This window comes from Nerophis lumbriciformis, linkage group LG29, assembly GCF_033978685.3.
Source record: "Nerophis lumbriciformis linkage group LG29, RoL_Nlum_v2.1, whole genome shotgun sequence".
NCBI lineage: Eukaryota > Metazoa > Chordata > Actinopteri > Syngnathiformes > Syngnathidae > Nerophis > Nerophis lumbriciformis.
Window position 1 is genome coordinate 28970312 of NC_084576.2, and position 15405 is coordinate 28985716.

General features: G+C 37.2%; 1 protein-coding gene across 1 annotated transcript in view; it reads left to right on the top strand.

Moving 5' to 3' along the window:
• The window catches only part of magi2b (membrane associated guanylate kinase, WW and PDZ domain containing 2b), a 300576-nt gene that overhangs the window by 47899 nt on the left and 237272 nt on the right, over window positions 1-15405 (top strand). The window contains exon 2 of the mRNA XM_072911917.1: window positions 1003-1119. Coding sequence (XP_072768018.1) covers window positions 1003-1119 — 117 coding nt within the window. The remainder of the gene's footprint in view (window positions 1-1002; window positions 1120-15405) is intronic.

A 15405-nucleotide genomic window follows, 5' to 3' on the forward strand; every position in this document is an offset into this window, starting at 1 on the left:
CCAATGTGGCCCTATTGTGGTCCCAAATGTGTCACAAATGTGGTCCCATCATGGTCCCAAATGTGGCCCCAAATGTGGTCCCAAATGTGGCCCTAAATGTGGTCCCAAATGTGGCCCCAAATGTGGCCCCAAATTTGGCTCTATTGTGGCCCCAATGTGGCCCCAATGTGGTCCCAATGTGGCACCAATGTGGCACAAATGTGGCCCCATTGTGGTCCCAAATGCGGCCCCAAATTTGGCCTCAACGTGGTCCCAAAGTGGCCTTAATATGGTCCCTATGTGGTCCCAATGTGGCCCAAAGGTGGCCCCATTGTGGTCCCAATGTAGCCCCAAATCTGGCCACAATGTGGTCCCAAAGTGGCCCCAATATGGTCCCAATGTGGCCCCAATATGGCTCCAATGTGGCCCCGAAATGGCCTCAATGTGGCACAATTGTGGCCCCATTGTGGTCCCAAATGTGACCCCAAATTTGGCCCCGAAGTGGCCCCAATATGGTCCCCAAAGTGGCCCCAATATGGTGCCCAATGTGGACCCAAAGGGGTCCCAAATTTGGCCCCAAATGTGTCCCCAATATGACTCCAATGTGTCCCCGAAATGGGCCCAATGTGGCCCCAAAGTGGCGCTGACATCACTTCATCGATAAAGTGAAAACAAAGGAAGTTGACCGTGAGGAAGTCGCTACTACTATTACTACTACAAAATAAAAGAAAAGTTACCTAATGTAATGTAATGGTAAAATGACCATGTAATGTAATGTAATGTAATGTAATGTAATGTAATAGTAAAATGACCATGTAATGTAATGTAATGTAATGGTAAAATGACCACACGCCAGCAAAGACTGGATTCAGTTCTGAAAAAGTTCTGCCAAACCTTCCAATGCCTGCTTTTATTGCGGAGGTCGAGTGGTTCAGTATGTGGCCGGTGATCCGGCGTGCGGGTTTGAGTCCCAGGCATGGCTGTGCGGTAGTGCCTCTAACCACGTCCCTGTGCTGTCTCCAGGGGGTGTGGTTGACAAGGACCTGCGCCACTACCTCAACCTGCGCTTCTCCAAAGGCTCGGTGGACCACGACCACCAGCAGATCATCCGAGACAACCTCTACCTGCGCACCGTTCCCTGTGAGTCCTCCATCAAATCTCTTTCACTCCCTCAGGATGTTGCCCTCCTATTTTTTTATTTAGTTTTCATTACACACCAGCGCCTTCTCGCACCGCCTTCCATCCACATCGTCCGGCTGCTGCCCAGTTTTTCAGCCTGAGGTTTCCACGGCAACCAGCCTCTTGTCTCCAGGCTTGTGTTGCAGTGACGCCCCAACCCCCTCTTTTACCACACACACACACACACACACACACACACACACACACACACACACACACACACACACACACACACACACACACACACACATTTTTGTATATGTTACCTTCTTGAGACCTGAGAATAATGCCTCCCTCTTTAGGACCAGCCTTTCTAGATATATAAAGATGTGTATTTACAACATTAATATTATATACATACTATGCAAATATAAAAAAGCTTGTTGTGAAAAATGATTCGGAATTTCACAAGAAAAAGGTCACAATTTCACAAGAAAAACGTAGAATGTTGGCAGTGTTATAATAAAAGTCGTCATTTTACTCAACGCAAGTCCAAATTTTACAAGATAAACTGAACATTTGTGCAATATTATGATAAAAGTGGGAATTTTACTCAATAACAGTCGCAATTTTACAAGAAAAGCTCAACATTTTGGCAATTTTATTAAAAGAGTCATAATTTTACTCGGCAAAAGTCACAATTTTATAAGAAAACATTAAAATTTTGGCAATATTATAATAATAATCGGAATTTTACTTGGCAAAATTATGACAAAAGTTATCATTTTACTCAAAAAAATTACACTATTTTACAAGAACAACAAAAAAATGGGCAATATTGTGATAAAAGTCAGAATTTTATATGACAAATGTCACCATTTTGCATTAAAAAGTCATAATTTTACATGAAAAAGTCATAATTTTACGAGGAAAATATTGCAATATTACAGAAACTGAAAGAATATGAGAAATTGTTCCCAATTTTATAAGAAAAAAGTCGACACATTGTGAGAAAAAGACTGATTTTAGTAACATTTTTGTTTTTTAATCTTCCTTATTTACTTCAAGTTATTACAATATGTCTCTACATACATATTTTTATTTTATTTTTTTAATTAATTTTGGCCAAAGGGGGCGCATTTCAATTTTTTACACACACTTGTTATTTCATATGTTGACAGTCAAATCTTTGGGACCACCCTAATTTTGATGGATGTCACCTCCAGGGGGTGCAAATGTGACATTCTCTATTAGATGCAATGTTATTGGGACCATGATTTATGTCATCACTTGTTCACACCTCCTCATATGGAAGATACTTTTCCTTGTTGATGTCTCAAGAAGGATGGAAATACAAGAACACACACACATACACGCACACACACACACACACACACATACACGTTCTTGTCTTTGTTACCTTCTTGAGACCTGAGAATAATGCCTCCCTCTTTAGGACCAGCCTTTCTAGATATATAAAGATGTGTATTTACAACATTAATAATATATACATACTATGCAAATATAAAAAAGCTTGTTGTGAAAAATGAGTTGGAATTTCACAAGAAAAAGGTCACAATTTCACAAGAAAAACTTAGAATGTTGTCAGTATTATAATAAATATTTTACTCAACGCAAGTCCAAATTTTACAAGAAAAACTGAACATTTGTGCAATATTATGATAAAAGTTGGAATTTTACTCAACAACAGTCGCAATTTTACAAGAAAAGCTCAACATTTTGGCAATTTTATTAAAAGAGTCGTAATTTTACTCGACGAAAGTCACAATTTTATAAGAAAACTAACATTTTGGCAATATTATAATAATAATAATCGGAATTTTACTTGGCAAAATTATGAAAAAAGTAATCATTTTACTCAAAAAAGTTCAGTATTTTACAAGAACAACAAAAAAATTGGCAATATTGTGATAAAAGTCAGAATTTTATATGACAAATGTCACCATTTTACATTAAAAAGTAATCATTTTACATAAAAAAGTTATAATTTTACATAAAAAGTCATAATTTTACATAAAAAGTCATAATTTTACGAGAAAATATTGCAATATTACGGAAACCGAAAGACAATGAGAAATTGTTCCCAATTTTTCTAAGAAAAAAGTCGACACATTGTGAGAAAATTTTTCTTTTTAAATTTTTTGTTTGTAATAGTTATTTAATCTTCATTATTTACTTCAAGTTATTACAGTATGTCTCTATATACATACTTATTTATTTAAAAAAATATATATTTTCATTTCAATTTCTTACACACCCCTGTTACTACAGATATTGGCCAAAGGGGGAGCACTTTAGTTTGTTTTTTTTTACACACACTTGTTATTTCATATGTTGACAGTCAAATTTTTGGGACCACCCTAATTTTGATAGATGTCACCACCAGGGGGTGCAAATGAGATATTCTCTATTAGATGCAATGTTATTGGGACCATGATTTATGTCATCACTTGTTCACACCTCCTCATATGGAAGATACTTTTCCTTGTTGATGTCTAAAGAAGGATGGAAATACAAGAACACACACGCACACACACACACACATACACATTCTTGTCTTTGTTACCTTCTTGAGACCTGAGAATAATGCCTCCCTCTTTAGGACCAGCCTTTCTAGATATATAAAGATGTGTATTTACAACATTAATAATATATACATACTATGCAAATATAAAAAAGCTTGTTGTGAAAAATGAGTTGGAATTTCACAAGAAAAAGGTCACAATTTCACAAGAAAAACTTAGAATGTTGGCAGTGTTATAATAAAAGTCGTCATTTTACTCAACGCTAGTCAAAGTTTTACAAGATAAACTGAACATTTGTGCAATATTATGATAAAAGTTGGAATGTTACTCAATAACAGTCGCAATTTTACAAGAAAAGCTCAACATTTTGGCAATTTTATTAAAAGAGTCGTAATTTTACTCGGCAAAAGTCACAATTTTATAAGAAAACTTTAAAATTTTGGCAATATTATAATAATAATCGGAATTTTACTTGGCAAAATTATGACAAAAGTTATAATTTTACTAAAAAAATTACACTATTTTACAAGAACAACAAAAAAATGGGCAATATTGTGATAAAAGTCAGAATTTTATATGACAAATGTCACCATTTTGCATTAAAAAGTCATAATTTTACATAAAAAAGTCATAATTTTACGAGGAAAATATTGCAATATTACAGAAACTGAAAGAATATGAGAAATTGTTCCCAATTTTATAAGAAAAAAATCGACACATTGTGAGAAAAAGACTGATTTTAGTAACATTTTTGTTTTTTAAATCTTCCTTATTCACTTCAAGTTATTACAATATGTCTCTGCATACATATTTATTTATTTTATTTTTAATTAATTTTGGCCGAAGGGGGCGCATTTCAATTTTTTACACACACTTGTTATTTCATATGTTGACAGTCAAATTTTTGGGACCACCCTAATTTTGATAGATTCCACCACCAGGGGGTGCAATTGAGACATTCTCTATTAGATGCAATGTTATTGGGACCATGATTTATGTCATCACTTGTTCACACCTCCTCATATGGAAGATATTTTTCTTTGTTGATGTCTCAAGAAGGATGGAAATACAAGAACACACACACAAACACATACACATTCTTGTCTTTGTTACCTTCTTGAGACCTGAGAATAATGTTTCCCTCTTTAGGACCAGCCTTTCTAGATATATAAAGAAGTGTATTTACAACATTAATAATATATACATACTATGCAAATATAAAAAAGCTTGTTGTGAAAAATGATTCGGAATTTCACAAGAAAAAGGTCACAATTTCACAAGAAAAATGTAGAATGTTGGCAGTATTATAATAAAAGTCGTCATTTTACTCAACGCAAGTCAACATTTTACAAGATAAACTGAACATTTGTGCAATATTATGATAAAAGTGGGAATTTTACTCAATAACAGTCGCAATTTTACAAGAAAAGGTTAAAATTTGGGCAATTTTCTGAAAAGAGTCGTAATTTTACTCGACGAAAGTCACAATTTTATAGAAAATTTTAAAATTTTGGCAATATTATAATAATAATCGGAATTTTACTTGGCAAAATTATGACAAAAGTCATCATTTTACTCAAAAAGTTTTACTATTTTAGAAGAACAACAGTAAAATTGGCAATATTGTGATAAAAGTCAGAATTTTATATGACAAATGTCACCATTTTGCATTAAAAAGTCATAATTTTACATACAAAAGTCATAATTTTACGAGAAAATATTGCAATATTACAGAAACCGAAACACAATGAGAAATTGTTCCCAATTTTTCTAAGAAAAAAGTCGACACATTGTGAGAAAATTTTTATTTTTTGAATTTTTTGTTTGTAATTGTTTTTTAATCTTCATTATTTACTTCAAGTTATTACAGTATGTCTCTATATACATACTTATTTATTTAAAAAAAATATATTTTCATTTCAATTTCTTACACACCCCTGTTACTACAGATATTGGCCAAAGGGGGAGCACTTTAATTTTTTTTTTTTACACACACTTGTTATTTCATATGTTGACAGTCAAATTTTTGGGACCACCCTAATTTTGATAGATTTCACCACCAGGGGGTGCAAATGAGACATTCTCTATTAGATGCAATGTTATTGGGACCATGATTTATGTCATCACTTGTTCACACCTCCTCATATGGAAGATACTTTTCCTTGTTGATGTCTCAAGAAGGATGGAAATACAAGAACACACACACAAACACATACACGCACACACACATACACATTCTTGTCTTTGTTACCTTCTTGAGACCTGAGAATAATGCCTCCCTCTTTAGGACCAGCCTTTCTAGATATATAAAGATGTGTATTTACAACATTAATAATATATACATACTATGCAAATATAAAAAAGCTTGTTGTGAAAAATGATTCGGAATTTCACAAGAAAAAGGTCACAATTTCACAAGAAAAACGTAGAATGTTGGCAGTATTATAATAAAAGTCGTCATTTTACTCAACGTAAGTCAAAATTTTACAAGATAAACTGAACATTTGTGCAATGTTATGATAAAAGTTGGAATTTTACTCAACAACAGTCGCAATTTTACAAGAAAAGCTCAACATTTTGGCAATTTTATTAAAAGAGTCATAATTTTACTCGGCAAAAGTCACAATTTTATAAGAAAACTTTAGAATTTTGGCAATATTATAATAATAATCGGAATTTTACTTGGCAAAATTATGACAAAAGTTATAATTTTACTCAAAAAATTACACTATTTTACAAGAACAACAAAAAATGGGCAATATTGTGATAAAAGTCCGAATTTTATATGACAAATGTCACCATTTTGCATTAAAAAGTAATCATTTTACATAAAAAAGTAATAGTTTTATGAGAAAATATTGCAATATTACAGAAACTGAAAGAATATGAGAAATTGTTCCCAATTTTATAAGAAAAAAGTCGACACATTGTGAGAAAAAGACTGATTTTAGTAACATTTTAGTTTTTTTAACCTTCCTGATTCACTTCAAGTTATTACAATATGTCTCTGCATACATATTTATTTCTTTATTTTTAATTAATTTTGGCCAAAGGGGGCGCATTTCAATTTTTTTACACACACTTGTTATTTCATATGTTGACAGTCAAATTTTTGGGACCACCCTAATTTTGATAGATTCCACCACCAGGGGGTGCAAATGCGACATTCTCTATTAGATGCAATGTTTTTGGGACCATGATTTATGTCCTCACTTGTTCACACCTCCTCATATGGAAGATACTTTTCCTTGTTGATGTCTCAAGAAGGATAGAAATACAAGAACACACACACACACACACACACACACACACACACACACACACACACACACACACACACACACACACACGCGCCCCTCAGCTGGATCCATATATGCGGTCCTCTCCAAGGTTTCTCATAGTCATTCACATTGACGTCCCACTGGGGTTGTGAGTTTTTCCTTGCCCTTATGTGGGCTCTGTATCGCGGATGTCGTTGTGGCTTGTGCAGCCCTTTGAGACACTTGTGATTTAGGGCTCTATAAATAAACATTGATTGATTGATTGATTGACAGTTTCCAAAAACCAATTTGAAATGTGTGGACTTCTCAGACACTTTTCCACTTTGCATCAGTCCATCTTATATGAGCTCGGGACCGGCGAAGCGTTTCTGGGTGTTGTTGATAAATGGCTTTGGCTTTGCATAGTAGAGTTTTAACTTGCACTTACAGATGTAGCGACCAACTGTAGTTACTGACAGTGGTTTTTCTGAAGTGTTCCTGAACCCATGTGGTGATATCCTTTACACACTGATGTCACTTCTTGATGCAGTACCGCCTGAGAGATCCGAGGTCCGTAATATCATCGCTTTCGTGCAGTGATTTCTCCACATGGGGCGGTATAGCTCGGTTGGTAGAGCGGCCGTGCCAGCAACTTGAGGGTTCCGGGTTCGATCCCCGCTTCCGCCATCCTAGCCACTGCCGTTGTGTCCTTGGGCAAGACACTTTACCCACCTGCTCCCAGTGCCACCCACACTGGTTTAAATATCACTCAGATATTGGGTTTCACTATGTAAAGCGCTTTGAGTCACTTGAGAAAAAGCGCTATATAAATGTCATTCACAATTCACACATTCTCTGAACCTTTTTGATGATATTACGGACCGTAGATGGTGAAAATCCCTAAATTTCTTGCAATAGCTGGTAATGTTCGACAATTTGCTCAGGCTCAGTGGTTTTCTGAAGTGTTCCTGAGCCCATGTGGTGATATCCTTTACACACCGACGTCGCTTTTTGATGCACTGCCGCCCGAGGGATCGAAAGTCACGGGCATTCAATGTTGGTTTTCAGCCTTGCCGCTTACGTGCGGAGATTTCTCCAGATTCTTTGAACTTTTTCATGATATTACGGAGCGTAGATGGTGAAAATCCCAAAATTTCTTGCAATAGCTGGTTGAGAAATGTTTTTTCTTAAAATGTTCGACAATATGCTCAGGCTCAGTGATTTTCTGAAGTGTTCCTGAGCCCATGTGGTGATATCCTTTACACACTGATGTCGCTTTTTTTTAATGCAGGGATCGAAAGTCACGGGCATTCAATGCTGGTTTTCAGCCTTGCCGCTTACGTGCGGTGATTTCTCCAGATTCTCTGAACCTTTTGATGATATTACAGAGCGTAGATGGTGAAGTCCCTAAATTCCTTGCAATAGCTGGTTGAGAAATGTTTTTTCTTAAAATGTTCGACAATTTGCTCAGGCTCAGTGGTTTTCTGAAGTGTTCCTGAGCCCATGTGGTGATATCCTTTACACACTGATGTCGCTTTTTGATGCACTGCCGCCTGAGGGATCGAAAGTCACGGGCATTCAATGCTGGTTTTCAGCCTTGCCGCTTACGTGCGGTGATTTCTCCAGATTCTTTGAACTTTTTCATGATATTACGGACCGTAGATGGTGAAAATCCCAAAATTCCTTGCAATAGCTGGTCGAGAAATGTTTTTTCTTAAAATGTTCGACAATTTGTTCAGGTTCAGTGGTTTTCTGAAGTGTTCCTGAGCCCATGTGGTGATATCCTTTACACACCGATGTCGCTTTTTGATGCACTGCCGCCCGAGGGATCGAAAGTCACGGGCATTCAATGTTGGTTTTCAGCCTTGCCGCTTACGTGCGGTGATTTCTCCAGATTCTTTGAACTTTTTCATGATATTACGGAGCGTAGATGGTGAAAATCCCTAAATTCCTTGCAACAGCTGGTTGAGAAATGTTTTTTCTTAAAATGTTCGACAATTTGCTCAGGCTCAGTGGTTTTCTGAAGTAGTTCCTGAGCCCATGTGGTGATATCCTTTACACACCGATGTCGCTTTTTGATGCACTGCCGCCTGAGGGATCGAAAGTCACGGGCATTCAATGTTGGTTTTCAGCCTTGCCGCTTACGTGCGTCGATTTCTCCAGATTCTTTGAACTCTTTCATGATATTACGGAGCGTAGATGGTGAAAATCCCTAAATTCCTTGCAATAGCTGGTTGAGAAATGTTTTTTCTTAAAATGTTCGACAATTTGCTCAGGCTCAGTGGTTTTCTGAAGTGTTCCTGAGCCCATGTGGTGATATCCTTTACACACTGATGTCTTCTTTTTTTTATGCAGGGATCGAAAGTCACGGGCATTCAATGCTGGTTTTCAGCCTTGCCGCTTACGTGCGGTGATTTCTCCAGATTCTCTGAACCTTTTGATGATATTACGCAGCGTAGATGGTGAAGTCCCTAAATTCCTTGCAACAGCTGGTTGAGAAATGTCATTCTTAAACAATTTGCTCAGGCATTTGTTGACAAAGTGGTGACCCTCGCCCCGTCCTCGTTTGTGAATGACTGAGCATTTCATGGAAGCTGCTTTTTATACCCAATCATGGCACCCACCCGTTCCCAATCAGTCAGTCCACCTGTGGTACGTTCCAAATAAGAGTTTGACGAGCATTCCTCAACTTCCTCAGTCTTTTTTGCCACTTGTGCCAGCTTTTTTGAAACATATTGCAGGAATCAAATTCCAAATGAGCTAATATTTGCGAAAAAATAACAAATTCACCAGTTCCAACGTTAAATATCTTGTCTTTGCAGTCTATTCAATTGAATATAAGTTGAAAAGGATTTGCAAATCATTGTATTCTCTTTTTATTTACCATTTACACAACGTGACAACTTTGTTTTGGGGTTTGTGCATTGGTATTTGCGTCAATAGAAGTAGTGGTAGTAGAGGTTTGCATTGTGTGGTCCGCCGTAGCCTGCAGCTTGTCATTTATCCAACTACGCTCAATAAAGTGTTGCAAATAATTGAGCTAAATTGCGCTGGATTGTCAGCAGGCTGTAAAGTGAGCGTTCCGTTGGACAATCTTTGTCCCATTATGAAATATTAAGGCGCTCCATCAAGGAGCTGTAAACACAACTGAAAGGTCGGCTTGTAAAAGTGGCGTACCACGTTTATTACACTTTATTTGACTTAGTGCGCGACACTGTTTACAGTGCAAAGAACCATAAAACGTCTTATTTTTACGACTGGTTAACGCGGACACTACATTAGGTACCCAATCCACGGAGATCCAGTACAGGGAGTGTGACAGATATCCTGTCTTTACAACCACATCAGAGGTTGGGATAGCCTACTGCAGACCTGGGCATTCTGCGGCCCGCGGGGCCAAATCCGGCCCTTTGTGCGTCCCTGTCCGGCCCGCGTGAGGCCAATCATAAATTATAAAATACATTTAAAAAAGTATCTATGTCGAGTGTGCTGCTGATATGCCCGGAGAAGAAGGATGCATTTGAGAACGTGTCACTCTCCCGACGCACTGTAACGAGGCGGGTTGAGACCATCGCTGGAAACTTGGAGCTTCAGCTGAAGAACAGAACGGCCGACTTTGACTGTTTTTGGATGAGAGCTGCGATGTACGTGACACCGCCCAGCTGCTCGTCTTCTTACGTGGGATAACTGCAGACTGTCAGGACTTGGACTATGGCTTGGTTTGTTCTCCCGTGGTGCAAATGAACTGGACTGGTCAAGGCTTGAAGGTGGGTACATGATTTATTTAAACTATCAAAAAAGGAATAAACGAAAAGCGCGCACAGGGGCGGAGGTACAAAACTAGACTATAAACACAAAACTTGCACATTGGCAGAAACTATGAACAATTAAACAAAACACTAACTGTGGCTTAATAAACAAAAACTTACTTGGCATGGAACCGGCATGAAAAAAAGAGTAGCAAGGGTCATCAGGGTGTGGAGAGTGTGCAGGAGCATAAATGTGGTGATGTCGTCAGGACGAACAACAGAAAATGAATGAACTTAAATACTATGGACATGATTAGTGAAAGCAGGTGCGTGACTCAAAACGTGAAACAGGTGCGTGACGTGACAGGTGAAAACTAATGGTTGCTATGGTGACAAACAAGAGTGCACAATGAGTCCAAACGTGGAGCAGGTGAAACTAATGGGTAATCATGCAAACAAGACAAGGGAGTGAAAAGCCAGAAACTAAACAAAACATGACTTAAAACAAAATATGATTACACAGACATGACACAGACTTTCAAATCACGGAGGAGCTGGCAGCCATGCAGTCAATTAAAAGGGACAACCACAGGTAACGACTTGTTCACAGAGGTAAATGCGTGTTTGGACATGTTAGGACTGAAATGGGACAAGCTGGCAGGTGTGACAACAGATGGTTTGTCCAAATCTGACGAGGGGAAAATGTTGGACTTTTAAAGAGGATGCAGGATAAAGTGACAGAAATTGACATTTTTGCATTGTATTATACATCAGGAAGTGTTGTGTAAGACAGTGTTAAAAATAAAACCATCAAAAGCAATCTGCTTTTGTATAACGTTAAATTAGGTTAAATGAAATTATTATTATTATTATTAATTATTATTATTATTATTATTATTATTACTATTTATCCTACGGTATATCAAAAGTAATATTGAGCAAAATTTAATTGAAATATTGTCGATGTGGCCCTCCAGCAGTGCTCGGGTTGCTCATGCGGCCCCCCGGTAAAAATTAATTGCCAACCCCTGGCCTACTGGGAGTGTTTTGATAAAGAAAAACCAACTAACTGTTCCTCCCGTACCCGTTTTCGGCGGGTAACGGAGGCTTCAACCGTCGTACGCTTGGCTTTTTTAATGCATTCGATATCGTAAATAAATATCTAAAAATTGAGTGAACACATGGAGGGTCCTCTCATTATACTGAAAACATCCAGAAGCTTCCAACAATACACCCATTTAAATTTCATTAGATGGAAATTAACCAAATATGATGGATATTGTTATTATATGCGCTTACGCAGACGGACTATTGATAGCAGTGAGCTTTTTATTTTTATTCTTATTGTAATGCTGAGGTACTATCTATCTATCTATCTATCTATCCATCATTTCTCGACCGATTTGAAAAATTCCAACACCAACTCATTCACAATATTCGCATTTCTTTGCATTTTCCAAAAAATTCCCGCTTTCCCCGAAATTCCCAAATTTCCACGAAATTCCCATTGAAATTAATGAGACGTTTTTGAAAGTTCCACAACTCCCACATTTTTGTCCAAATCAAACCGTTACAACTTTAAAATATTCAGCCTGTTCAGGAATTGGGTGCTCTCTTTCAACAATTATAAAAAAAAATTCCAGGATTTCCAAGATTAGGAACATTTTCCCCATTCAAAATGAATTATCAATTTTTTAAACTTCCACAATTCCCACATTTTTTCAACCGATTCAACCCACTCCACATTCAACTCATCCTGGAAATTCAAACAAACATTTTTTCAAGTTCAAAAAAATTCCAGGATTTTCCAGAATTCCTGGTTTTCCAAAGCCCTATTTCCACCCTTTTTTCTGTCGACTACTCCTTCCACATTTTCAACCCACTCCAACAGTTCCATCGTCAAATCATTCCTCTTAATCAGGACAAAAAACAGAGTTGCTTTTTGAACTGGAAAAATTCCCGGTTTTCTTGAAATTCCAGGAATTCCGTAATACCATTTCTCAAATAAATATGTTACTACGTCAACATTTCTCGACCGATTTGAAAAAGTTCCAACACCAACTCATTCACAACATTCGCATTTCTTAGCATTTTCCAAAAAATTCCCGCTTTCCCCGAAATTCCCAAATTTCCATGAAATTCCCATTGAAATGAATGAGACGTTTTTGAAAGTTCCACAACTCCCACATTTTTGTCCAAATCAAACCGTTACAACTTCAAAATATTCAGCCTGTTCAGGAATTGGGTGCTCTCTTTCAACAATTATAAAAAAAAATTCCAGGATTTCCAAGATTAGGAACCTTTTCCCCATTCAAAATGAATTATCAATTTTTTAAACTTCCACAATTCCCACATTTTTCAACTGATTCAACCCACTCCACATTCAACTCATCCTGGAAATTCAAACAAACATTTTTTTCCAAGTTAAAATAAATTCCAGGATTTTCCAGAATTCCTGGTTTTCCAAAGCCCTATTTCCACCTTTTTTTTCTGGCGTCTACTCCTCCCACATTTTTCAACCCACTTCAACCATTCTCCCGTTCAAACATTCCTCTTAATCAGGACAAATAAACTAAGTTGTTTTTTGAACTGGAAAAATTCCCGTTTTTTCCCGAAATTCCAGGAATTCCATTCAATTCAACATGTTACTACTCCAACATTTCTCGACCGATTTGAAAAATTCCAACCCAACCATTTCAACTCATTCAGACCATTCAAGTTTTTTGCAACTTTTAAAGAAATTCCCACTTTTCCCGAAATTCCCCATTTTTTCTAAAATTCCCATAGAAATCAATGGGAAATTCTTCAAAGTTCCACAATTCCCACATTTTTCATCTGATTCAAACCGTTCCAACTTCAAAATATTCAGCCTGTTCAGGAATTGTGTGCTCTACTTCAACAATTCTAAAAAAAATTCCCGGATTTCCCATAATTCCTTTTTTTTTTTTTTTTTTGCTTTTTCCCCATCCAAAATAAAAATTGGCCATTTTCCCCATTTCAAACTTCCACAATTCCCACATTCTTCAACCGATTCAAACCATTCCACCTTCAACACATCCTGGACATTCAAACTACCATTTTTCCACATTCAGCAAATTTCCAGAAATTCCCGTTTTTTGGTAACCTAGAACGTGTCACTCTCCCGACGCACTGTAACGAGGCGGGTTGAGACCATCGCCCTAAACTTGGAGCTTCAGCTGAAGAACAGAACGGCCGACTTTGACTGTTTTTGGATGAGAGCTGCGATGTACGTGACACCGCCCAGCTGCTCGTCTTCTTACGTAGGATAAATGCAGACTTTCAAATCACGGAGGAGCTGGCAGCCATGCAGTGTACATCATTCCTCTTAATCAGGACAAAAAACAGAGTTGCTTTTTGAACTGAAAAAATTCCCGGTTTTCTTGAAATTCCAGGAATTCCGTAATACCATTTCTCAAATAAATATGTTACTACGTCAACATTTCTCGACCGATTTGAAAAATTCCAACACCAACTCATTCACAACATTCGCATTTCTTAGCATTTTCAAAAAAATTCCCGCTTTCCCCGAAATTCCCAAATTTCCATGAAATTCCCATTGAAATGAATGAGACGTTTTTGAAAGTTCCACAACTCCCACATTTTTGTCCAAATCAAACCGTTACAACTTCAAAATATTCAGCCTGTTCAGGAATTGGGTGCTCTCTTTCAACAATTATAAAAAAAATTCCAGGATTTCCAAGATTAGGAACATTTTCCCCATTCAAAATGAATGATCAATTTTTTAAACTTCCACAATTCCCACATTTTTCAACCGATTCAACCCACTCCACATTCAACTCATGCTGGAAATTCAAAAAAAATTTTTTTCCAAGTTAAAATCAATTCCAGGATTTTCCAGAATTCCTGGTTTTCCAAAGCCCTATTTCCACCTTTTTTTTTCTGGCGTCTACTCCTCCCACATTTTTCAACCCACTTCAACCATTCTACCGTTCAAACATTCCTCTTAATCAGGACAAATAAACTAAGTTGTTTTTTGAACTGGAAAAATTCCCGTTTTTTCCGAAATTCCAGGAATTCCATTCAATTCAACATGTTACTACTCCAACATTTCTCGACCGATTTGAAAAATTCCAACCCAACCATTTCAACTCATTCAGACCATTCAAGTTTTTTGCAACTTTTAAAGAAATTCCCGCTTTTCCCGAAATTCCCCATTTTTTCTAAAATTCCCATAGAAATCAATGGGACATTCTTCAAAGTTCCACAATCTATCTATCTATCTATCTATCTATCTATCTATCTATCTATCTATCTATCTATCTATCTATCTATCTATCTATCTATCTATCTATCTATCTATCTATCTATCTATCTATCCTTGCGTCTGACCAGTATTCCTTCTCAGGGAATTAAAGTCACTGGTCAATCCCTAGTTCTTTAGATGACATATATGCTGAGTAAGAAGGACCATCAAGACAGAATAGGAATATTATCAAGTTTTACTGAAGCTTCAGGAGACCAGCCCACATCAATACAGTCATTCCGTCATCTCGGGATGGTCCAACATTCAAACGGGAAGAGACAACTTCTTGAATACGCAAACAGCCCCCACCCTCTCCAGAAAGGAATGCAGGCTCATTGTTCTACTACGGTTACGATATAAGGGAGTACTCCCACTCCTACATTGCAAGCCTTCAAGGTAACACACACAGTTTACTTGCGGACATAAAATGACAAAATAGAAAGAGTTCAAATGGAAAAACACTAGAG